This window comes from Mus caroli, chromosome 2 (genome assembly GCF_900094665.2).
Source record: "Mus caroli chromosome 2, CAROLI_EIJ_v1.1, whole genome shotgun sequence".
Lineage (NCBI taxonomy): Eukaryota > Metazoa > Chordata > Mammalia > Rodentia > Muridae > Mus > Mus caroli.
The window spans coordinates 126,301,665-126,328,870 of NC_034571.1; the positions used below are offsets into that span (position 1 = coordinate 126,301,665).

Here is a 27,206-nt window from a genome sequence, read left to right on the forward strand (position 1 = left end):
TTTTTTTTTTTTTTTTTTTTTGATTGTGGATTGGGATTCTGGGATTTTGTTGCCATTTGATTTTTTTTTTTTTTGAGCCCTGTTGTTGACTGATGTAGCAATTTGTGGAAGGCCCTGGGTAATCAGCCTTTATACTCTGTCTGTACAGGAAATAAAGTGCATGTCACCATGCCAAAATCAGGAGATGCTGCTGTGATTTGCTGTGATTAGGGTCCACGGGATGTTGCTACTGTTTTTATTTTCTATCGATGAATTGCCTTAGGCAGAAACATTAAGGGACACCAGAATGGTGATGAAAGGCTTTTTATAAAAGAAGCTAAATACAGTCCTTCATACTTTCTAGGAATGTCCCTGCCCTAAAGTACCATTAACCGATAGTGGAGTTCAGAACATAAATGGCTCCCCAAAGGTATCACCAAGAACTTTTTGGCAAACAGATCTAAGAGGATTATGAAAGAATCGCAGCTTGGTCTGGTAATCTTCCTGTCCAAAGAGAAGAGCTTTAGAAGACCTCCCCACTTTGAGTCCCTGGCTGGCTTACCATAGCCTGAACCCTTATGTGTTGGCCAACATTGAGGCTTTTTCTATAAAAAGTCTCCTCCTTCATCAGTATACTCTCCAGTATGAGAAGCATCCTTTTAAACCTTGACTCTGTGTGGTCCAGAAACAACAGCATCCCTTGCTTAAGAGCTTAATGGAAATGCAGGACTGCAGGCCTCTTCCCAGACCAGCTGATGAGCAGGTCAAAGTCTAAGCACTGCTGTATCAACACAGAAGTTATTTTGAATGAGGATGAGATGGATACGAGAGAACAGGAAGTAGGAAGTGATTTCTTTATCGTGAATCGCTACAGCAACCTAGTGTCACCCCATACCTTTCTGAAGAACTAGATCCCTATGAATGCCTTTGTCTCTAGAGTTCTGAGCAAAATGGTAGGGTGTGCTTTGCAAAATGTCATCATTGATGTTGAATTTCAAAGTCTTTAATTAAGGGGCTGAAATCTGTATATTGAGATTTGTAAATCATCTAAATTGTAGAGTAATGTTTGCACAGGCTGCTTAAGGGATTGACATTAAAGCTCGTTTTCTTAGTTAAGAAATACAGTAATTTCCTCAACTCCTCANTCATTAGCTCTCTACTAACTACAGTGCTGACTTTTTTCCCCTTAAAGTCTGTGAATTCCAAAGAAGTGTTTCAGTATTTCCTCCATTATTATAGCTACCTAGAAGCTATGTTCATATATTGGATTAAAAACATAGCAATTACAAAGTTAATGTGGCCATATAGAAAAGGGAAAAGAGGCTCCGCTTTCACTTTAATGTATGTGTGTGTGTATACAAATATATATACATGTTGTGTGTATGTATGTATGTATATATATATATATATATATGTATATATATATTGTGTTAAGCGGTAAACTCAGGGCCATGGACAGAGGGGCAGACATTGTATCTCTAGACCTGAGATTTTTACTTTCTGGTTGCAGATTTTTATGTAGTTTAACTTAAACCATGCACTGAAGTTTTAAATGCTGGTAAGGAATTAAGTTACCATTGGCTCTCTTACCAAATGCTTTCCCTTTTTCTCTCCACCTTGATCAAACTAGAAGCCGTGGAAGAACTTCCAGAGATGAGTGGGAAAACGGCCCGACGCTTCTTCTTCAATTTAAGTTCTGTCCCCACTGACGAGTTTCTCACATCTGCAGAACTCCAGATTTTCCGGGAACAGATACAGGAAGCTTTGGGAAACAGTAGTTTCCAGCACCGAATTAATATTTATGAAATTATAAAGCCTGCAGCAGCCAACTTGAAATTTCCTGTGACCAGACTATTGGACACCAGGTTAGTGAACCAGAACACGAGTCAGTGGGAGAGCTTCGACGTCACCCCAGCTGTGATGCGGTGGACCGCACAGGGACACACCAACCATGGCTTTGTGGTGGAAGTGGCCCATTTAGAGGAGAACCCAGGTGTCTCCAAGAGACATGTGAGGATCAGCAGGTCTTTACACCAAGATGAACACAGCTGGTCACAGATAAGGCCATTGCTAGTGACTTTTGGACATGATGGAAAAGGACATCCGCTCCACAAACGAGAAAAGCGTCAAGCCAAACACAAACAGCGGAAGCGCCTCAAGTCCAGCTGCAAGAGACACCCTTTGTATGTGGACTTCAGTGATGTGGGGTGGAATGACTGGATCGTGGCACCTCCGGGCTATCATGCCTTTTACTGTCATGGGGAGTGTCCTTTTCCCCTGGCTGACCACCTGAACTCCACTAACCATGCCATAGTGCAGACTCTGGTGAACTCTGTGAATTCCAAAATCCCTAAGGCATGCTGTGTCCCCACAGAGCTCAGCGCAATCTCCATGTTGTACCTAGATGAAAATGAAAAGGTTGTGCTAAAAAATTATCAGGACATGGTTGTGGAGGGTTGTGGGTGTCGTTAGCACAGCAAGAATAAATAAATAATAAATAAATATATATATTTTAGAAACAGAAAAAACCCTACTCCCCCTGCCCCCCCAAAAAACCAGCTGACACTTTAATATTTCCCAATGAAGACTTTATTTATGGAATGGAATGGAAAAAAACACAGCTATTTTGAAAATATATTTATATCTACGAAAAGAAGTTGGGAAAACAAATATTTTAATCAGAGAATTATTCCTTAAAGATTTAAAATGTATTTAGTTGTACATTTTATATGGGTTCAACTCCAGCACATGAAGTATAATGGTCAGAGTTATTTTGTATTTATTTACTATTATAACCACTCTTTAGGGAAAAAATAGTTAATTTGTATTTATATGTAATCAGAAGAAATATCGGGTTTGTATATAGTTTTCAAAAATCATTGTAGTTGTTTTTCAGTTGTGTGTATTTAAGATGCAAAGTCTACATGGAAGGTTACTGAGCAAAGTGCTTGCACATTTGCTGTCTGTTTTTTGCAGCACTACTGTTAAAGTTCACAAGTTCAAGTCCAAAAAAAAAAAAATGGATAATCCACTTTGCTGACTTTCAAGATTATTATATTATTCAATTCTCAGGAATGTTGCAGAGTGGTTGTCCAATCCGTGAGAACTTTCATTCTTATTAGGGGGAATATTTGGATAAGAACCAGACATTACTGATCTGATAGAAAAGCTCTCGCCACCCTCCCTGCAGCAAGAACAAAGCAGGACCAGTGGGAATAATTAGGAAAACTGTGACCATGTCAGGAAGTGATGATGGCATCTTGTTCTTTCTTAAACCTATAATCCCTTCCAGGGGGCTGATCTGGCCAAAGTACTAAATAAAATATAATATTTCTTCTTTATTAACATTGTAGTCATATATGTGTACAATTGATTATCTCGTGGGCCCTCAGAAAGAAGCAGACATTGACTTGTATTTTGTGTTTACCCTATCAGCAATCTCTTTATTCTCCAAAGCACCCAATTTTCTACATTTGCCTGACACGCAGCAAAATTGAGCATATGTTTCCTGCCTGCACCCTGTTCTCTGACCTGTCAGCTTGCTTTTCTTTCCAGGGATATGTGTTTGAACATATTTCTCCAAATGTTAAACCCATTTCAGATAATAAATATCAAAATTCTGGCATTTCATCCTATAAAACCTAACCCATGAGAGCAAATGGTTTGTTTGTGTTTGCAGTGTCTACCTGTGTTTGCATTTTCATTTCTTGGGTGAATGATGACAAGGTTGGGGGGTGAGGACATGACTTAAATGGTTGGAGAATTCTAAGCAAACCCCAATTGGACCAAAGGACTTACCAATGAGTTAGTAGTTTTCATAAGGGGCGGGGGGTGAGAGAAAACCAATGCCTAAATCAAAGCAAAGTTTGCAGAACCCAAGGTAAAGTTCCAGAGATGATATACAACAGAGGCCACAGTGCCAAAAAAAATTAAAGAATGTCTGATCAGTGTCTCAACACATCTAGCAATTGGCCAGATACCCGAACAGAGTGAAGTCAGATGAGGTTCTGAGGTTCTGGAGAGTGAGTCCTCTATGATGGCAGAGCTTTGGTGCTCAGGTTGGAAGCAAAACCTAGGGAGGGAGGTCTTTGTGGCTGTTTGCAGATTGGGGAATCCACAGTGCTAGTTCCTGGCAGGGTTTCAGGTCAGTTTCCAGAGTGTGTCTCCTGTAGTCCTCCATCATGGTTGAAGCCCAGGTCTCACCTCCTCTCCTGACCCGTGCCTTAGAACTGACTTGGAAAGCGATGTGCTTACGGCAAGACAGGCTGTCATAATTAAATTCTTCCCAAGGACCTCCGTGCAATGACCTCAAGCACACTTACCTTCAGAAACCTTGAGGTTCTGAAGATCTTGTTTTAAATGAATACCCTGGTTAGCTTTTGATGTGTTTGTTATCCCTTTAGTTGTTGCACAGGTAGAAACAATTGGACCCAACTATGGGTAGCCTTGTCCTCCTGGTCCTTCAGTCATTCTCTAATGTCTCTTGCTTGCCATGGGTACTGTAACAAACTACAATCTTAACATCTTATAAAATGAATGAACCACATATTTGCATCTCCAAGTCCTCCAGATGGGAGTGCGATCATTCCATAAGGATCCCACCTTCTGGCAGGTCTATCCAGTACATATTTTCTGCTTCACTGGTCTTGATTTTCTTGGCTAAAATTACTTGTAGCACAGCAGGCCCCATGTGACATATAGGTATATACATACACATATGTGCATATAGTGTGTACATGTTCTAATTTATACATAGTTATGTGAAGATTATACATGTTACATATGAAGATGGCCGCATTTCTGATTTCCATTTAGGTTCAGAGAGAGACGTCACAGTAAATGGAGTTATGTCATTGGTATATATCCCGAGTGGTTCAGGTGTTCTCTCTGTTTTTTTAAGATGGAGAAAACTCATCTGTACGATCGAAAGTGAGCCAAATCACTTAGCAAATTTCTATTCACTTGCCTTGCTGTTAAGATACTGATTCACTGGGTGCTGACATGCTGAGCCCCTCCCTACTTTTTGATTGAAAGGACAAAGGAAGAGAGCTTTGCAGTAAAGAATGGTTATATTGGTGGGGAGGGGCGTTATAGATCAGCATATATGTGCAACCTGAGGACGTCACAACAGCCTGCACTATTCCTTTTCTGTTTTATGTCTTGCAGGGGAAGGGACAGGTAGGGTGGGGTTGGGGGGCAGGGCATACACATCTACTTGGATAAATTGCATTTCCTCTTTCCTTCACCCCGCCACCATATCTTAGAGTCTTATGACATCCTCTAGGGCAGAATTTTCTCACCAGCTCCCTGCCCTACCAACTTCAAAGTGAACTTCTAACTAACTTGAGGGGCCAAAGTTCTAAATAAAACTTGTTAGAGTTTAGCGGGCACCTCAGTCATCAGGAATGCCTCCAGGAAAGCATAAAAGCTTGATGTGTGTACAGCCCACATGGTGGAGTCCTGCCACCCTAGGATTCCTGTCCCAGTGGTCTGGGTGGGGCTTGAGATCCTGAATTTCTAATGAGCTCCCAGGTGACAACCTGACTCACTGTGCCAGAGGACTGCAGTTTGAGTAGCAAGGTTGTGTGGGCTGTTCTTTCGATCATGACTACAGAAGCTGGCTCGAGTACAGCCCCTTCGTGTGTAAAAGCCATGTGTAAATGAGAAGAAACAGAAGGCAAAGCTACATTGCATGGCATCTGAATCAGTGCCCTGCAGTTTTGTTTTGGTTTTTGTTTTTTTGGTTTTCTTTTTCAAAGACATTCTTTTGCCCAGCAAGATGACTGGCAATCTTGTGTTCTAGCCACTCTTAGACATGAAAACACTTGGTTGCTTATCTTGTAAAATCTGCTCCGCTTGCTTGCTTGGGCACGCTGCAGTCAGTTTAGTCAAATGCGTGTCAGTACATCTATATGTATGAGGGAGCAGGTGCAAGTCCTTAGAAATGTACTTTAAAAACTTTAACGCTTAAGTCAGTGTGCTGAGCTGCTCCTGTGTGATGTTAGTGCCAAGCACCTGAGTTAAAGGGATCTCTTTGAAGGCAGTGGGTAGATGTCGTATGGTTGAAGCATTTGTTTACGCTAAAATGATGCTTGACTTTTTTTCTAAGTTATAAGACAGTACACTGTATAACTTCATTGAACCTAGAGGGTGGCATAGGACTCCAAATCTGGTATGGGAGGTTTGTTCTAATGGAAGTTGGAATTTTTTGCAGTTGGCTTGGAATAAAGTGCTTATGTGAATGGGCTTAAGCTAGGGAAAAAAATGGATTTCCCTCTGCAAAGAGGGTCAGCACAGAAATAACTTCCTGTCTTTGCTTGGCATGAATGCCACTTGTTAGCAGAATGCCCTGTGGGGATCAAGGGTAGCTTGGGAAGCACCCTACTCGGCTCTCAGAAACTCTTAGAAGCAACTCAGACTTTAATATTTGTTGAAGAAATGTCAGGACGAATACATTCTCAATCTCAACCAATCTTGTTGTGTAAGTCACACACACACACACACACACACCCCTGTGGGTGAACAGACATGTGCACATACACACATACAAGCACACATATTTGCATACGCACGCACATGCTAACAAGTACACACACACACACACACACACACACACGTTCACATGCCCGCATGCACACACATACATGCACATCTCTGAAGGAATTTTCATTTGCTCATGTCTAGAGTCTGAATGCTGAGGCAAGAGCATCAACCGTCCCCCACCCCACCCCCCTGGCCAATCCCCATGGGTTTATCATTTTGTTTAGGTCTCTAAACTCTGAATCAAGTCCCTCTGAGGTGCTACACCAGACGCTGACTTTAACAGCACTTAAAAGCTTGTGTTTGCCTGTGTGCTGGGCCCCTCGCCAAGGCATTGCTGGGAGTCCATTACTGTTGCAGTCCATTCTGATGAGGAGGTCTCTCAGCAAAGCCCCGATCTGCTCACAGCTCTCCTCATAAGGAGCAGGAACTCATCTGGACCGAATTTACCCTAGAACCGCTTGGCCACAACACTATGAGAGAATAATTATTGAACTATTTTACTGTACAACTATTTCCAAATTGTTGATTTTTTATTGATTTCAGGAGGCAAGCTAATTGCCCCATGGCAACTTGATGTTAACATTTAATGAAGATCAGGAAGCAGAGTTTATGAAAAGCGTTTGTATAGCGACTGCAAAGCTTCAAGAACTGTTTTACACTTCCTGACGGGGCTGGGCCTCGCTTAATGGTTTGTTTTTATTGCTTAAGAGTGTAAACCGTGCCTTAGCCCAGTGTGTGGAAACTATACCCTCATCCCGCATTGCACATTTTCGTGTTGCTTTTTCCTCGCTCCCCATGTCCTTGTCTACCATCTACAATCAAGACTTTCTCTGCTTTGTATGCAAAGTTTCTATCTTAGACGTTGATGACACTACATGCACGCGCATGCACACACACATACACGCGCACACACACACACACACACACACACACATGTACGCATGCACATAGCCTGATGAACTGAATGTGTTGCTTCACTGTGTTTGGGTGGAGTTTCTGTTCAGCACTTGGTTGCTAGACAACCAAGCAGACAAAATTTAGCGATTCAAAAGGCATTTTTAAAGACGACAAATTTTGAGTGGCTGAACTCTTTTATCTCTGACTTTATGGGGAAGGTGCAGGTTTCTTTCAAAGATCTTCTTGTCTCTTCTTGTCTTTTGCTGAGTAGATAGCTTACTGGTAGAAATTGTGTGTGTGTGTGTGTGTGTGTGTGTATACAGCGTTCATGTGTTTGCACATGTGTATTCAGGTGCACGTGCACATGTGTGCACAGCCGTGTGAAGGTCAGAGGTTAACATCCAGTGTTTCTCTCAATAGCTCTGGGCCTTGGTTTTCCAGAAAAGAGGTCTCACTGAACCTGGGTCTCATCAGTGTAGCTAGGCTGTCTGCCAGCGAGCGAGCCCCAGGGATCCTCCTGTCTCCGCCCCTTGTGTACCCCCAGCACTGGGGTTCCAGACACATTACCCACCATACCCAGCTATGTTTTAATGTGGGTGCTAAAGAGCTACATTCACTTGCTTCTTCTTGTGCAGAAAGCGCTTTAGTAACTGAGCCTTCTCCCTCACCCTGAAGAGTGTTTTGAAGTCTGGCTCCTACAGGATTGTCTGAAAGCTTTCCTAACTGCTGTTCCCATTTGCTGGAACTTGCTTCCCACCTGGAAGCTAACTTGGTTTCCAAGGGCATGTTTTAAATCACTAGTAAAGTTGAGCTCCGGCTCCAAGCTCCTCCAATTGTTTCAATGTCAGGGAATGATTTCTGTCGGAGGCAATGTTTAGAAGCACCAAGCCTGGGTGTGGAGGGCCCTGTCTCCAAGAAGCGACCCCAAGTTTTTGTCTGATAGATGGTATTGAAAATGTTTTCTAAAACCTTCGTGAAAGCCTAATTTGAAATCAAAGTCATTTTCTGATTTCTGTAACGTGCTCCAGGAGCGCGTTGTAAAATCGGGATCTTTATAGATCAGCCAAGTTGGGCTTGTGTTCACACGTTCGCTCACATGCACACACAGTTGGCAGCTGACAGGCTCCATGCTGAGATCTTTCTTCCTCCTCTACCCTCTGACATGCCTCTGCTGCTCTGGCTCCTCTCTTTGTGGGGTTCCCTGGGCTGGAATGTAGTCAAATCCATGGAAAACTTTAACCACTTTCCTGATTCTTCATTTACAGGCAGGATTTCCTGGCACTGGGATCAAGGGGGGTGGGGGTAAAGGACTGAGGCTGGTTTATCACAAACTGTCTTGCAAATGAGACACATTTGAAGCCCATCTGGCCTGGACAGAGAGATTTGACAAACTAGTCTCTGATAGAGAAATCTCACCATCCTACTTTCTCCAATGAGCTTGCAGTTCTCTAAATCATATCAGTATGAATAAGAATCACTTTTTAAGCATGGAGGCTCCAGGATGAGCTGGGCAGCAAATCACAGTGCTCCTGAGAGGAGCAATAAATGAAAATAAAAATACCAGTCTTAGATGAACACTCCCAACATCCAGCATTCCTTTTGTTCATCAGATCCCATGTAGCTGGACACTAGGAAATGGGAAGAACTATAGAAACTAAATAACTTTTGTGGTTTAAATATAAATATATATGCATATATACTTCAAATATATTATACATGCATTTACATATCCATGAATTATTGCAGATTTCTGGACTGGAACCATTCTAAATGGTATCACGTTGTAGGACTGCCTTGGCGATGCTGGTGACAACCTGTTCTTGTGTAGAGAAGGTCTCAGACATTTGTTTCAAGAGTTTCCTCTTTGCCAAGGTTCAGATAAAGAATAGTTCTCAATCTAAAGAAAACTGTGACGGGACACGATAAAATTTAAAATGCAAACATGTCTGGCATGACTGAATTACAGTAATACAAAGAGTTCAAAAAATAAATTAATTCTTAGAAGAACAATATATGTACGTAAGAAAACCCGTGCACCAGATTGGGCTGTGTTTGTCATAAATTAGACCAGAGACACCAAGCATGTCAGTTGACTGGTTCTCCAGTCTTGTTGGTCTCATGAACTCATCCACCGATTTGACTCTGTGTCCTGTTGTTATGTCCTGTAGCTTATCTTTCCCATAAAATGCTTTAGGCCTTGTCACAGCTGCTTCTACTTTTGATATTTTGTGAGTCTTAATTAGTCTTAATTACAATCTGCATGATGAATAAAAAAAAGGAGGGAAAGAAAAAAAAAAGAAAGATCTAAAAGTTAAGATCAGGAGATTACTCGTGTCAGAAACAGCTGAGCCAAAGGAAAATGCATTCTTGACAAATAAATAAGCTTCAGGTACTACACCTTGCAAAAATATGTCATTAGGTGGCTGTTCCATTGGACCGCCGTGAGTGAGCTCCCATACTCCCTTTTTTGTCTCTTAGGAGTAGTACCCTTCATGCTCCACAGTCACTTGAAGTACATGTAGTAAGACTGAGGCCGGGATGATGGAAGGAAACTCTCTAGGCCTTTGAATCAGCCAGTCTTGGATATACTTGCAAGTTCAGGAGGTACTTTTTAAGAATGTACCCTGATGAAGGAGCATAGAAGGTATTGCTGGATGACCTTACAACACATGTGGGTGCATTCTTACAGCTTGGCAGATGGCATGCAAGGCATTCCCATAGTCAGAGCCATGGAGGGTCACACATCGCAAGTGTAACATTGTTACTAATCCTGGAAAATGAATGGGGGCACTCTTCAGGGCAGGGCAGGGCCTGGAGCTCAGCCGTTATTATGTAATGTTCCTAGAAAATTCACAAGGTGGTATTTTAATTCCAGTGGTAACAAAATTATAACCTTTCTCCGTGGCATCTATGGGCCAATGCTGTGCTCTGGGAATCTGCACAGCAGATAGGCAAGGCTTCCTGTGCAGGAAATCCGTTTAGCTGGCATAGAAATTATTCTCTGAAATTATGTCTCCATCTCTTACCAGATACCTAATAAAAGCTGTATTGTGAAGTGTTTGTATTCTTTGTTTTTGCATCTTACATTCTCTCTCTCTTCCTCTCTCCTTCCCTCCCTCCATCCCTTCCTTTCTCTATCTACCCCTCTCTTTCTCACTGTTTCTCCCCCCACCCCCATGCCACTGTAGTACCTAGAGATAAGGAAATGAAGAAGGTCACCTCCTGGGATGCAGGGAAACAGATCTTCCATATCATTATAGATTAAGGGCACATTGGAGATACTCGAAACTGTGCTGAAGGTCTCCTCTGAAATGCTAGTTTGAACAGAGATCCTATCCTGCTCTTTCTTTTTCCACGTTGATGGGGGGTGAGTTTGTGGGGAGAAATAATTCCACCGAGTTTTCTCCTGAAAATGTTCATGGCGAGGGAGAAACTACTGTCCCACCATCTATGCTGCAGGAGCTCAACAGTGCTGAGGAGAGATGTTGCTTTTATGGGAGATACTGGCAGCCATTTAACTCCATGGACTAAGTGTGTGCATAAACCAAAGTGAGTTTGTGCATAGCAGAGTGCTTCCTCTACACAGACCACAGTGTGTGTGTGTGTGTGTGTGTGTGTGTGTGTGTGTGTGTGTGTGTGTGTGCACAGCAGATGGAGCGTGTGTGTAGACCACATTATGCACAGACGAGAATGTGTGCACATAAGAATGAGTTTGCAGAGCAAGAAATGAGAATTACAGAGAAGAGCTAAGGTGTATAGCACTGTAAGTGTGCACAGGAAAGATGAGTGTCCCCAGTCAATGCACAGGGCAGACTTTCAATGGGTTCACATTACAACTGGTCCTGACCAGAGTAAGTTTGCACAGAAAATGAGTGTGCACAGATCAGAGTATTCACAGAGTAGCGTGTACCCAGAATGAAGCATTTCAACTTCATAGCCAGAGGCAGTGATTCACTCCATTTTAATTTTGATGGTAGCGTTTTTCTTCTGACTCACTGATAATTTAATGTGAAATTAAAAGGTTGAAACTGTTCTTTACTTTTCAGGAATTTACCCACTCTCCCAGTGGAAGACATTTTTCCTTTGAAAGGGAAGATGCACTAACACTTCATTAAATTGCAAAACACAGAGGCATGCCAGTGATCTGCTTCTCCCCACTCCTGCCCGCACTCCTGCAGCAGCTGACATTCCCCAACTCCCTAAAGTTGCCATTTAGCAAGCTTGCTTTATCTTAAAGGTTTCTCTTATCTTGCTCTGAGCAGTAAACACTGTCATTTACCTCCTCTGGTCTCTGTTGTAACATTGCTTAACAGCTTAGTTCTCAAGGTTTGCATTATGAGTCTGATCTTACCTCTGATTTTACAGAGGGTACTGTTGAAATTCTGAATAATCCGGAGGAAAGATGTGTTGCCACAAGGATAAAAACAGACACTCCTGCGTTCACACACACACACACGCACACAGACACATATACACATGCGTGCACACACACACACACACACACACACACTTTTTTTTCACTAACATGACAATATTAAGTGGAGTTGCCAATGATCAATTTGCTCTATAGGTATTAATGGCTGTTATTTTATGATAGATGATTCTTATGGGAAAGACCAAGTGAATTAATGAGATACAAGATTCATCTAACATCTCCCATTTTATAATTTTGATAGTCATAGAGCAAGTGCAGGGAACTGATATTTATAAACTTTATTGAAAAGTCATGGGCTTTTAAAAATCAGGTTAGCAAGTGTACTTTTAAAAGTCTCTAATTAACGACTGGAGGAGTTTTCAGAAGCAGTCTTGTTATTTTCCCATGAGGATTTCCATTCCGTCTTTAGTACTATGCTAAGGAAGGCACAGGCCATCCTAGGTTTGTAAGCACAGTACCATCTTCCCCCTTTCAGCTTTGTCCTCCAGGAGAAGATATTGTGGAGAAGAAAAGAACACTAGAGGTAGTTCCCTGGGCCTAATATTTACACACATGCACAAATCAGTTGTGGGGTATGGCTCTAACCCTTTTATGTATGATTTTGTGCGAGATATAAGTAGAAACACAGTGTCCAGTAAAGCTGCCCCTGTCTGTTGAGGCAATGAAAACCCTATTTGAATTGCCTATTTGAAATGGCACTGTGTTGTAATTTTGAATATGTCCTTGATTTCATGGTTCGTAAAAATAAGAAAGAAACAAAAGAAACAAAAGAAAAATATCATATAAAGAATTGTTTGTTTCTTAGACATTATGTACATATTAAAGTAGAATGAAAATTGTTTCAAATTATATTTCATTATTTTATGTAGTAGAAAAATGTTAAATGTTTGTGGTGTTAGAAGTTTAAAACAATATATTAGAGTGGTTTCACAACACTCAAATTTACTTCCAGGTTGATGAATTTCTCAGGACAAAGGGGAAGTTTGACTGGAGAATAAACCCTTGTGTAGAGTTATGAACAGTCACGGTGAGGGAGCTGACAACACGCAGAGGATTTGTGCCAGGGTTTGGAGTCTGGTATCTTTGGCCTTGCAAGATATCTAAGTGTGTGCTTCTTAGATGGTGATTTGATCTGTCAGAACCTCTACCTCTTTTCCTTTAAATCAGACATTATCCCTGTCCTTCCTAATCCATAGGACTTTTAAAATGACTGAGAGCCCAAGGGAGTGTATATTGCTCCACTATACGATAAAAATGTAGGTTATTTGTAAATACAAAGATTGTTAAATATCTTGCTGTGAAAGAAACCATGACCAAAGCAACTTGAGGAGGAAAGGGTCTGTTTCAGCTTCAGTCCAGAGTCCATCTAGGAGTTTGGAGGGCAGGGCAGGAACTCAAGGCAGGAACCTAGAAGCAGGAACCGAAGCTGCTCCAGAACCAGACCATGAAGGATTATTGCTGCTTTCTGGCTTGTATCTCACAGCTTGATCAACCTGTTTTCTTAGATAATTCAGGATCACCAGTCCTAGAGGGAAGTACCACCCACAGAGGGCTAAGCCCTCCCACCTCAATTGTTAATTAAGAAAATGCTCCACAGACTGGCCTCTGGGCAATCTGATGGAGGCAGTTCCTCAGTTGAGATTGCCTCTTCCCTGCTATATCTAGGTTTTCATCAAGCTGACAAAAATCAACCAGCACAAAGCTGAGCACTAAATAGATAACTGGACTCTGCATCAGGCAGCTATTACTGTCAAATGGATTACTGCAAATAGTGGTTTCAAATAGCAAACGTTTATCATTTTGCATAGTTTCTGTGGGACGGGAATTCAGGAATGACTTAGCCAGGTAATAATTGACTCAGTCTTTTAGGATACTGCAGCCAAGCTGAAGAGTTGCATACAACAGAGGAACCCTCTTCTCAGATGCTCATTCACATCTGTCCTCTCTGGATCTGTCCATATCACTACTTGGGTGTCTTCACAGTAGGACAAAACAAGAAGGAAGTCAAACTGAATGGTCTATGTCATCTATTTCATTGTTTCTACTTTGCTTCTTTCATTAAGACCAAGTCACAAAATCTTGCCCAGACTCAAGGGGAAGGAGAGGATAAGTAGTAGGTTCCACTCAAAAAACAAAACATTCAGATATAGTGTGTGTGTGTGTGTGTGTGTGTGTGTGTGTGTACATGTATTTTACAAAACTATGCACACATATCTTCTTTAAAACAAAACAAACAGAACACCAAACTTATTCTGTAAGAGATGAAGCTCAAAATCTCAGTGTCCTTACAAAGAAAAGTTTTGATCCTGCTTGAGTTTGAAAACTGAAATCTCTACTTACACTCTATAATTGTTACAACTAACAGCTGTGGTCCTTTTTTTACCATTATTAACCATAATTCTTTATGAGGTATAGTACAGATAATCCTCAAGGAATTCTAACTCCATTTTTATTTCCCCCAAGGACAGGGACTAGCAAAAGCCAAGAATACAGAAATGGGCAAGATGATGGTACCGTAGAAGCCAGCAGGGCCAGAGACAAGCGAGAATGGCTGTTGTCTGAGAGCCTTGCTCATCACAGCCAATTATCCTTGCCCTCTTCTTTTCTTCTTTTTCTCCTCCTCCTCCTCCTCCTCCTTCTCTTCTTCTTTTCTTCTTCTTCTTCTTCTTCTTCTTCTTCTTCTTCTTCTTCTTCTTCTTCTTCTTCTTCTTCTTCTTCTTCTTCTTCNTTCTTCTTCTTCTTCTTCTTCTTCTTCTTCTTCTTCTTCCTCTCTCTCTCTCTCTCTCTCTCTCTCTCTCTCTCTCTCTCTCTCTCTCTCTCTCTTCTTTTCTTTTCGTCCCCCTGGGTGTTTTAAAAAAGAGATAGTTCTCTTAGATTGAAGGGTGTATGCTGAGTGAATGTTTTTTCTCTGCTGTTTTCCTGGAATATCGGGTAGGTGATGTTGTAGTTACTTGAAGTCCCTGGCCTTTCTTATCCATAGTCCTTTGGTCTCAGGGAAACCTTTCTGGCTAAAGAACACTGACTCAGGGAGTCTTTATGACATTCAAACGTAGCCTCTTGGTTCTGCCTTTTCTTGCAGGTAAATGCACACAAAGTTGTTTGTAGACAGCTGCCTGGTTGAATGTCTGTGTCTCACCCAGTGGCTCTTTGTCAAGTTTGGCATTTCCACACAAGAAGCATGTGTTCTAATGAGTACCACTCAGCCCACACCATTTCAGGTAACAGGAGGTGAGTATGGATAAGTATTTTTTTGTGTATCTCAAGAGCACATTCCTTTTAATAATAACTATAAATGTTAATGGCTTCAACTCTACAATAAAAATACATAGACTAGTTTAGTTGATTAGAAATCAAAATGAAGAAGTCTCTTGACAGCTTTTGGAATCGTTTCTACATACTGATTTACCTCATCTAGCCTTGTTGGGGGTGCACCAAACTCTGGTGCACCCAATTTCATTAAATGAATACTAATGGAATTAAAGACACAGATAAACATAAACTTTATTACAGTAAAATTTTTCAACAACCCACTTTCTTTAATAGACAAAAGATTTAGACACCTCAGAATTAAGTGACAGCTTATATGGAATGGCCTAAGAGATATCTACAGAATGTTCTACCCAAATTCCAAAGAATGCACATTTTACTCATCAGTATACGCAAGCCTCACTAAAACAGACCACATGGAGAACTACAAAACAAACGTTAACAAATAATGAAAGTGGAAATAATTCCATGTACCCTACCTGACCATTGTGAAATAAAACTTAAAGTTGAAAGCAAACAAAGTCTAGAAAGTATATAAACTCATGGAGATTGAACCAATGATTACTGAATGATGAATGATTCAAAAAGAAATCAAAATATTTCTTGAACTGATTAAAAATAAAAACACAACACAACATTAAAAGAATTTCTATTAGAGGGACATTTATAGCACAAAGTAGTTATGGTAAAACATTAGAAAATATACAAATGACTTTATGATGCAACTCAATGACTTTATGATGCAACTCAATAATTTGTACAAGCAACAACAAGAACAACAAAAAACCAAACCAGTAGAAGGAAGAAGTGATAAATATCAAAACAGAAATTAATAAAATAGCAACAAAGAGGGCAATAAAAGAATCAATGAAACTAAGAGGTGTTTTTGTATGGCAGGTTTTTTTCTGAACATAAACAATATTAACAGAGCCCTGGTCCAACTGAGCAAAAGAAGAACAAAGTGACCCGAATGAACAAAAGTGGAGATGAACATTGTAGGAATAAGACATTACAACAGACACAACAGAAATACAGAATATTATAAAGGAATACTGTGAAAACCTATAATATCAAAAGCTGAAAAAATCTACAAGAAATGAATACATTTATTTTTTAATTAATTTATTATTTTATATTCTTCATTGTTTAACAGTTTTTAAATTCAAGTGTATTTTGGTCACATTCTTCCTCTCCCTCGTCGAGTCCCTCCAAATCCTCTCCCTGTCCCTCCTACCCACCTAGCTTTGAGTTCCTTCTAAAAAAAAAAAAAAAAAAAAAAAAAAAAAGAAACAACATCCTACTACAACAACAAAAAACACAGAAAACAAAAAATAAAGAAAAGAAAAGGAAATTAATTCAGGAGTTATTTGACAAATATAAGTCAATAAATAAAGTAAAGCATATGAATGGACTTAAAGACAAAAATCACAGTCATCTCAACAGGTTTACATAAAAGACTTTGGTCAAAATTCAATATACTTTCATGATAAAAGTCCTAGAATCAATAAGGCTGGAAGAAATACCCCTCAACATATAAAGGCTGTATATGACAAGCTTACAGCCAACATTATCCTAACTGGGGAACTTGAAGACATCCCATTAAAATCAGATCTAAGACAGGGTCGTCAGTTATCCCTGCTCCTTCGCTACATGGTTCTGGAAGCACTTGCTATAGCTGTGGTTCTCAGCCTGTGGCCATGATCCCTTTGGGGGTCACATATCAGATATTTACATTACAATCTATAACAGTAGCAAAATGACAGTTATCAAGTATCCACAAAATAATTTTGCTTTCGGGAGTCACCATTATTCAGCATTTGTTAGCATTAGGAAAGTTGAAAACCACTATGCAAGAGAAATAGGACAAGAGAAGAAAATTATAAAGAGACACTAGTAAGGAAAAGAAGTGAAATTACCCCTAATTGCAGGTGATGTGATGTCATAGGTAAGATTTTCCAAAAATTCCACTGGAAATTTTCTAGAAACAACCAACAATTTCAGCAGAGTAGCAGGGTATAAAATAAACATAAAAATAAGTAGTCTTTCTATACAGTAACAACAAACATCCAAGAAAGAGCCTCTTTTGTTTCTGATATTAACGGGATGTGTTCGTGGACACATTTCCATATACAATAGCATCATCAACAACAAAGTATCTTGGATTAACCCTAACCAATCATGTAAAAGACCTCTATAATAATTAACCTTCAAATCTGTGAAGAAATTAAGAAAAATGCTAGATAATGGAAATAGAGCCGATCCTCATGGATTGGTAGAACTTATGTTGTAAAAATGATCATCCTATCATAAACTGATTGTAGAGTAAGGGCAATCCCAATCAAAATATCAAAACATTCTTCACAGCAAGAAAAAACCTGTCATAAAATTAATATGAAACCAGAAAATACTTCTGATGACTAAAGCAATCCTGAACAAAAAGAATGATACTGGATGAAATTGCTACTGCAGACTTCAATGTATTTTATAGAGTTATAGTGATAAGAACAATATGGTACTAGCACAGAAACAGACACACGGACCAAAGGAGTAAAAGTAAGACCCACTCATGAGTATTTGTAACTACAGCAGTCTTTAGTTTGACAGACTATTTGACAAAAGGCTAACAGCATCAACACCTGGTGCTGAAAGCCTGGATGTCAAAATTGCTAGAGCATAGGTGATATCCTAGAAGGTTTATAGAGAAAAGACATTTTTGAGTAAGACTTCATTTGTCCAGGACTTAGGGCCAACAGTTAGCATGTGGGACTTCACAAAACTAAAAAGCGTCTGCACAGCTCTGAAATCTTTGGCCTGCTATACATCTAACCAAAGACTAATAACCAGAACATACAAAGAACTCAAAAAGCAATCAAGGGAACACGTGACATGACTTAAAAACATGGGATAAGGATCACAACTTAGTTCTTAACAGGAGAAATATAAATGGCTAAGAAATACCTCAAAACCTCTTCATCCTCCTTAGCAATTAGAGAAATGTTAATCCCAGGCAGAATGACTAAGATCAACAAAGCAACTGACAACACATGTTAGAAAGAAGGGAACTCTCATTCACTGTGTGTTGCCAACATACACCATCTAAGAATATATAAAAAAGAGAGTTATAGTGTATAGTTGGATTTATACATTTATGCATAAATACATAAATGTATAACTGTATACATATATGCATGTGTAAGTCTAACAATATTAACCAATGAAAAAAGCTACTAATTAGAGTGTGGGGACATAGGAGCAGGTTGTATTTATACATTTACGCATAATATACACACACATATATATTTAACAAAAGTAGTCAATGTAAAAATGCTATTAATGAGAGTGTGGGGACATGGAAGCAGTTGAAGAGAAGGGACTTAGTTGGAACTTGAGTGATGAAGGAAAGGGAGAAATAATGTAATTTAATTAAAAACATAAAAATCAAATAGACAATAAGAATAAATCTATGATTCATCTTGAATTTATTTCTGTATATTATGTAGAGTTTAGATGAAGGGTTGTATGTTTGTGTATCTGTAGGTGTGTGTGTGTGTGTGTGTGTGACCACTTCTTCATTATCTTGAATGGACAGAGATCTGAATTACAAAAGAACAGTCACCTGTGTCCCTCAAGCTCCAATGTCTTTATACTGCTTGCCTCTCTATCCTTACCTTTCAGTAATTCTATTACTCATCTTCTATCATATCTACTATCTATCTATCTACCATCTATCTCTATCATTGATCTATCATCTATTTCTATCATCTGCCATCTATCACCTCTATATTTATCATCTATCAACTATCTATCATCTAACATATCTATCAATTACCTAACATCTATTTAACATCTATCTATCTATCTATCTATCTATCTACCTACCTATCTATGTCATCTATCAACTACCTATCTATCATTATCTATCTATCTCTATCTATCTACCTATCTATCTATCTATTTGCCCAAGGATTTTACTTGTACTTGAGAAGATCAAATATAGCAACTGCCTCCTCTTGGAAACATAAGCTCTAGCTGATGGGTTTTATTCAGTCTCTAAATACCCTGACAAATCCTCACATCAAAGGTAATTCATTATTTGAGTTTTCTAGAGGGAAAATTTGAGACACTTAGGAGCAATTTACTTGATCAAAGTTTCTTAGAAATGCAGCCTTGGCTTCCAGTAAAACCTTGGAAATTTTAGCAGTTACTTTCCTTTCCATTTCCCTGTCCTCTACATTTCTAAAAAAAAAAAAAAAAAAAAAAAAAAAAAAACCTGCGTGGTGGGGGAGGGGAGGAGTAATTACAGACAGAGGAGACTGCAATGACTACTCTTTGACTTGGAAGGAGTGCCGACAGATACTAAACAGAGAGATCTGAACAATGAAATGCTAATTTATACAAACTGATTATATGATTTTCTTAATTATAGAACAACTCATAAATGAATGCATTACTCATTCACACTGAGTGCTAAAACAAAGAGGGGAGGTGATCACTCCTTTGACAAGGACTTTCACAGAAATGGGGATGAGGTCACAAGTCACCTTCAGCCTGTCCTTCCCAGCAGAAAACCTTTACTTCAATGCACTGTCTCATTGACTTTTATTTTGAAAAAGATGGGAAGCCCTGCTTCTAGGGCTCAAGATTCTTAGAGGTTTTTGTGAATCAAACCTAGGGATGGGGGCAAGCACAGAGAATTAGACTCTGAAAGGCTCTGTTTTTGTTTTAATTGTAATGTTTAGCATTATTTTTCAGAGCCACTTGTCTGCATCCAGATAGGATGCTCTGAGGCAAAGACCTCGCAGGAACGAGTGCACTGGCCTCTTAGTTGGCTTTTTCTGTGCCTTTTATCTTCCATACACTTTCAGAATTCAAGCCTGGTATATGCTGGGCTTGAGTTCTTTTAAAGAATACAGAGGATGGCAGAAGGTATTTGGCTCAGCAGTTCAGCAGAATGAAGAAGAGCTCTTTATTTGGGATGAGTCAGAGTTTCAGCCATCCAGGACTCACCTGGGGATTTGAAGTTCTACCCCAGCTACCAACTGGCCAGGGCTTTACTCCAGAGCCTCTGTCTTTGAGGCTGTATTGGCTAGTTTTATGTCAACTTGACACAGCTGGACTTAACAGAGAAAGGAGTTTCAGTTGAGGAAATGCCTCCATGAGATCCAACTCTAAGGCATTTTCTCAATTAGTGATCAAGTGAAAGGCCCCTTGTGGGTTTCTTGAGCAAGCCAGGGGAAACAAGCCAGTAAAGAACATCCCTCCATGGCCTCTGCATCAGCTCCTGCTTCCTGACCTGTTTGAGTTCCTGTCCTGACTTCCTTGGTGATAAACAGCAGTATGGAATTGTAAGCTGAATAAACCCTTTCCTCCCCAACTTGCTTCTTGGTCATCATGTTTGTGCAGGAATAGAAACCCTAAGACAGAGGCTGACCTTGGTTTTCCCACAATGGCAGTTCAGGAATAACATAACTGAGGCTCTGTTTGCACTGCAGAGGTGTGGGGGATGTTGCTCCTCCCAGAAGCAAAGCTGGCTGCACAGCTGCTCACAGGACTTGTGTCAAGCCAAAGTTCTCTGGGACATGCATGGACCAAAGACTATGAGAGCCTTGCTTGGCTGTATCTCTTCTGTCTCTGGCATCTTATAAGTAGGAAAAGAAAGCTTTGTTTTCAGTTTTCTTTTCCTTTTTTCCCCAACTATTCTTCCCATGAAAAAGACAGTTATACATAAACTACCTGGCCAGAAAGGAATCTTCAGCCCTAGGAGCTTGGCAGGGAGGCATTCAGAAAGCACTTGTAATTCTACAATCTAGTCTTGTGGCCCTGCCAGGGAACTAATTACCACCTCCAAGAAATAGGTAGAAATTATGAATTCATTTTCTCCTGGTGAGAGAGAGTGCTGAGGAAATAAGGAGCCAGGAATATCCTTCTCTCAGGGACTGAAGGGTCATCTTACCAGCAGAAGGTTCTGGTCCCCAGCCTGCAAGACGAAAGAAAGGGGGTCAGTAAACATTTATCCTAAACATTTATCTTATCAACTGCTGCTAAAGGGTAACCACTACCCTCAAAAACTCCAAGAGAGCTACTTCACTGGGGTTTCAGGGTGGGCAAATGCCAGGAGTTACAAGTCTCTCTCTCTCTTTCTCTCTCTCTCTCTCTCTCTCTCTCTCTCTCTCTCTCTCTCTCTCTCTCTCTCTGTGTGTCTCTCTCTCGTGCGCGCATGTGTGTGTATGTGTGTGTGTGTTTTATATTGTAATTTTTCTCTCTAGATGCTTCTTTCTAGATGACTAGATGGGCTTCAGGAAGAAGTCTATCCAAATTTCTTCCCTTTCTCTGTAGAACTCCAAGGTATTTCGAACTGCAGCATAAAGAAAAAGAAAAATAATCCAGAAAGGAACTTAGAATGGAAAGCCCTTAAAATTGTGTTTCATTCATTAATTAATTTGTGTATTTATTCTTGAGATATGCTCTGACTATGTAGTCATGGCTGGCCTGGAACTCACTATGTAGACCGAGTTGCCACGGAACTCATAGATACCCTCCTGCCTCTGCATCCTGTATTCTGGAATTAAAGGGTTGCAGCACCATGCCCAGCCCTTGGCATTGTAAAGACCATGCTTTTCTGTTTTCTAACAAACTAGAGGGTGTTTCATCTGCAAAGGAGTATCTCATTTCAGTAGTCACTTCTGTAGCTGTTACATTTTGGGTCTTCTTTATACCATTTTGTGTTTTTTTATTAGTGTGCCATATAACTTCTTGTTCCATGAGGAGATGCAACAAAAATTAGCATAGCTCACATCCATACATCTAAATTCACATATTCTGTAATGCTTACCTGTGATAGCACTAATTGCAAACATATGTGCATCAGAGAGGACAATCCATATACCTGAAGACAGATGCCTCAGTAAGGTCGCTCCACTGATCTCTTATGCCTGTGTGCTCCTCATTAGCTCTCAGAATCTACTGAGTGTTTTAAGTGATACTGGGAAGGCTCATGATTGACAACAGAGACATGATGTTAGAAAGACATGCTATCTGACTATGCAGCAATTTTCCAATTCTTTACATTCTCCAAGAATTTACAGTATGTCTATTATTTACTGGGAGGTAATGGAGACACTGGGAATTCAGTAGTAAATAAAAACAATGGATGGTAAGATGGCCCCAGGGGGAAGAACACTTGTTATACAAGCATGCATACCTGAGCATGGACAATTAAAAGATTGGGTGGTCACTCACAGGTCTGCAAATCCTACACTGTGGTGGGTGGGAGACAGGAACCTGCGTCTCTGGGGTTTGTTGGCCACGAGTCTAACTTTAGACTCATTGAGAGACTCTGCTTCAGGGAAATAAGATGAAGAGTGGCAGAGCAGGACAGTAGATGTCCTTCTCTCACCTATGCACAGGCACCCACACCCACTAATACACTTTTCACAAACCTTACAAGGCTTTCACATCTACTCCGAGTTCTATTTCTCTGTACTCAAAGAACAAAGCATCTACATTCTAATGGGGTGCTTGGTATGTAGAATCAGAGTCCAGCCCTGATTTCCAGATCCTGCCTGTAATATTTTACAAACAGTTCCAGAGGATCACATGCTACTGTTAAAGTTTCAAACCCTGGACAAATGGCTGAGGTGCCTCTTTAACATATCAAAGTGGACCTGGCCACCAGGTTCTCCTGACTTCCCTCAGTCCTTACCTGTTACAGGGTATGACTGGCATACCCTGTCCTCTACCATGAACTTTCTAGCCCAGCGGCTGGGCTACCCTTCCCCTAGAGACTGTATTCTATATAATCCAGGCATTTTGGTTGCCCACCTCTTTTTGTACCTTTGGCCTCCTGGCTGCTGGCACTCCTTCCCTTCTCTCCTCTCCCTTCCCCTACCCTTTCTCATGTGGATCAGGGGCAAGACCACTCTGGACTCTCCCAGATGTGGCTGCCTCTGTCTATTCCCTCTCACATATTGATAATAAACTTTCTCTTCCACCACACCCAGGACAGTCATAGCCTTTCCTTTTTATTTCTTTCAGTTATAGAAGTATGAGTTTGTCATAAATCATTTTCAGGACCCAGACTCTAGCTAACCAGTACCTACCATCTCCTGACTACAGGGGCTCAGAAATAGGTATGTTTTCAATGAAATTTTGGTAAGGAGATTCTTTTCACTAAAGAAAAAGTCAGAGGAAGAGCTAAGCAATTCTGGAAACAGTTATAGGCTGGCTGTGATGGTGAGGATGGATATTGGTCAGAGCATCATCGAAGTACATTGCACAAGCCTGATGGATCCCCATTTGCTCCTACTCTGTCTCCAAGCCTTGCCCACCATTATGGGAGCAACACGTGCCCTAACATTCTAGCCAATGCAGATGCACTTAAACTGTCTGTTTCCCAGATTATTAATGGAAAGTCTCACATCAAGAAGCAGACTGGATCTTGTGGCCCATTGAAGCAAGAGGTCATCCTGGGAACCACTCCTCTTTTTTTTTTTTCAATTTTTTATTAGATATCTCCATTTACATTTCAAATGCTATTCCGAAAGTCCCCTATACCCTTCCCTCCCTCGCCCTGCCCTGCTCCCCTACCCACCCACTCCCACTTCTTGGCCCTAGCATTCCCCTATACTGGGGCATATAAAGTTTGCAAGACCAAGGGGTCTCTCTTTCCAATGATGGCCGACTAGGCCATCTTCTGCTACATATGCAGCTAGAGACATGAGCTCTGGGGGTACTGGTTAGTTCATATTGTTGTTCTACCTATAGGGTTGCAGACCCCTTTAGCTCCTTGGGTACTTTCTCTAGCTCCTCCATTGGGGGCCTTTTGTTTCATCCAATAGCTGACTGTGAGCATCCACTTCTGTATTTGCCAGGCACTGGCATAGCCTCACATGAGACAGCTATATCAGGGTCCTTTCATCAAAATCTTGCTGGCATGTGCAATAGTGTCTGCGTTTGGTGATTGATTATGGGATGGATCCCTGGGTGGGGTAGTCTCTGGATGGTCCATCCTTTCGTCTTAGTTCCAAACTTTGTCTCTGTAACTCCTTCCATGGGTATTTTGTTCCCTATTCTAAGGAGGGATGAAGTATCCACATGTTGTTCTTCCTTCTTGATTTTCTTGTGTTTTGCAAATTGTATCTTGGGTATTCTAAGTTTCTGGGCTAAAAATATGGAATGCTTCACAAATTTGCATGTCATCCTTGCGCAGGGGTCATGTTAATCTTCTCTGTATCGTTTCAATTTTAGTATATGTGCTCCCGAATCGAGTACGGGAACCACTCTTAATGCTGTCTGCCAAACAGGATAAATAGAACACGTTGTAGATTGCTTTGGCTCAGGACTCTTACATTAGTAAGAGGCAAGGTGGAAGAATGTAATTAAGTTTGGTATAGACCTAAAGTTCTGATGCTGGATTCCTGATATGGGACCTGTGCATGGCATCTCAGTAACATTGGTTTCCTCTGCTCCAGACCTGCAGCTTGCCCCGACATCTTGCTCTAGCCTTGCTTATTCTAGGTTCCAGGTACAGCAGTAGCCTTTGTGGCTCCTCTGCATCGATTCTATTTTCCCTCCCATTTTACCCATTATATTGTCACAATTTTACATAATGAGGTTGTTAGGCAATGGAGGAAGTGTTATTTCCTTTTGAGGAGAGGGGTGATAAGGACTGAACTCAGGCCCTTACACATGTGAGGCAAGGTCTTTATCACTTAACCATACCCCCAGACATGGAGGCAGGGTGCAAAAAACTTCTTATATGACAGGGAAAAAAAAAAAAAAGGAGAAAACTCTGCTGTCGCTTCCCATATTTTTGTAGGAACCATCTTCAGTGTTACCACAGAGAACCCTCCTGGTTATATAAGTCTGATTGCAAGCACTTCCATGGGAGTAGTATTTAGATGCCAGCCTCCCTACCAATGACTTAAGATGCCACATCATCTTCATCCTCCTAGATATCATGGAATAAATTGTTCTGTACCCATTTTTCATAAAAGAAACTTCAGGTAGAAAATGGTTCAGGGTATTTGCCATGTTTACTGAATAGGAAAAAGTCTTATCCTTTGTCATTAGATGAAGAAATACCATGTCCGAGTGTATTCTTTGAAGTGCCTAGGCCTCAGTTATCTAGCCATTATTTATAAAAACATGCAAGCCATGTTGCTAAGGCTGCATGTATGAGCACATCACAGGGTATGGGTCCTTGGGTACAGGGCATATGTGTGTCCCCTCACTGAGTGTGGACTGAGCCAAGACCATATTTACCAGCAACTTTCATAAGCAAGCATCAGCTCCAAATGTCTTATTGTTAGCAGAGCTGTTTGCCTCTTCTGTTGCCATAACACTTAGAACTCAGTGTTAACACTCAGTGACATTCTGACATTTTAACCTCAAGTACAAATATTATTATACCTGTTTGGGTTTTTGTTTGGTTGGTTGATTTAAAAAAAATTATTGTTTTACTTTTTATTCTTTTGACAGCTGGGAATGTAAGGTTCTACTAGGTAAAGCAGAATATCAGTACTGGCAGGCTGTGGGCGATAACATCAGAGCCAGAACCAAGTTACCTTAGTCCTACACTAAAATATATATAAAGAGAAACACGTGTGTAATATATGCGACTACTCTGTGCACATGCCATTTGGCCAAATTTTCCAAATCCCAAACTAAGCGTTGATTTTTTTCCTTTAGAATAAGATGATTTCACCTAGATGTCTTTCTCCCAAGAGCCCCCTTGCTTCTACTTCCAAGGCACACAGTCTTACTTTAGAGGTAGGATGTCTCACAGCCCCACGAAAGGCAATGGCAACCCTGAAAGTAGACGTTATTCAACAAAACCCGGGTTTCTAGTGAACCCCATCTAGTGAATTGGGTAAGCTTTGTGAGAAAGGAGTGGCATTTTGACCATGTGTTTTCATTCACCCATTCCAGAAAGCTGCTGCAGTGGTAGGGCAGCCATTGTTCTCCTAGGATGTGGTCAGCAGAGACAAGGGACAAAGGGTGTACTTGAGACAGAGGAGTTGGTTTGGAGTGGAGCATAGGAAAACAACCCCTCTCTCTCTCTCTCATTGTTACTGAAAACAGTATCATCTCAGGCAAACAGATGGGGTAGGTAGGGTGCAGGGAGAACAACATTACGACTAACTTTGAACAGCAATCCTGTTAGGGAAAAGAAATTCAACAGGGAAAACCAGGGTTACAGTAAATAAGGTAAGCCTTGCTAAACATTAAGATATCTATGGCCATCTGGAAAGACTGAAAACATCGCTCAGTTAGATACTCCCAGGGTCTGACTGCAAGGTTTCCGAGCTTTTACACAAAGAAAGTAAAAATTAGAGAGATCTTGTATGAACTAAAAGTACATTTCCCAATTAATCTCCACGCAAGCATCATCAAATGACAGGAGCATTGCTAGCTCAAAGAGTTGAGCCTGACTTCTGCCAATCACAGAGTTTCTATGGAGCTGTGCTGACTCACAACAACCCCAGGAGGCCCATCAACAAATCAGCTCAAGAACAGAAACAACAAAGATCTAGAGAAGATAGTGGTAAGCTATCTACTTAGGGGAAAGCAGACTCCGCAAAATTAGGTCAGGGAAATTACCAGACAAAGGAGGGAACAATAGTGTGCTGACAACAGCCCCCAACCACAGCAATAGAAATCTCAGAGCTGCTCTAAGGTGTTATCTAACATTTCTAATTTTCAGCAATAAAGGGCAAGATAAACAGAGAGAAAGGTTACCAACATTTGAAGCTTGTCCCTACTATTTTTGAGGGTGGGCTGATGGACTTCTGTTCTTTTGAATAGCTATTGAAAGTAACAAACAATGTAGCTTTTAAAGAATTAAAGAGTAGCATAAAAACATGACTAATCAAACAATCTTAGTAAGGGACTATAATTTATATAAAACAACTAAGTAAAAATTTAACACTTGAAAGCAAACCATCTGAAGTAAAAAATTACTGTAGCAGACTTGAGTGCCTAAAAGAATCAAGACACTGCAACTAGAGTAACTTATCAGTTACATCACTTATTGAAGTATCAGAAGGATAGGAGAGTGATAAAATACCAGGAAATATATATATAT

General features: G+C 40.5%; 1 protein-coding gene and 1 non-coding gene across 2 annotated transcripts in view; one reads left to right on the top strand and one right to left on the bottom strand.

Moving 5' to 3' along the window:
- Positions 1–3,624, top strand: part of Bmp2 (bone morphogenetic protein 2) — an 11,075-nt gene extending 7,451 nt beyond the window's left edge. The window contains exon 3 of the mRNA XM_021155708.2: positions 1,610–3,624. Within this exon, the coding sequence (XP_021011367.1) occupies positions 1,610–2,451 (842 nt within the window). The 3' untranslated portion in view covers positions 2,452–3,624. The remainder of the gene's footprint in view (positions 1–1,609) is intronic.
- A 20,660-nt stretch (positions 3,625–24,284) lies between these two features.
- On the bottom strand, positions 24,285–24,391 carry LOC115030572. Its single transcript, XR_003836144.1, has one exon. It is a non-coding gene; the product is annotated as a U6 spliceosomal RNA (small nuclear RNA).
- Between the last annotated feature and the right edge of the window lie 2,815 nt (positions 24,392–27,206).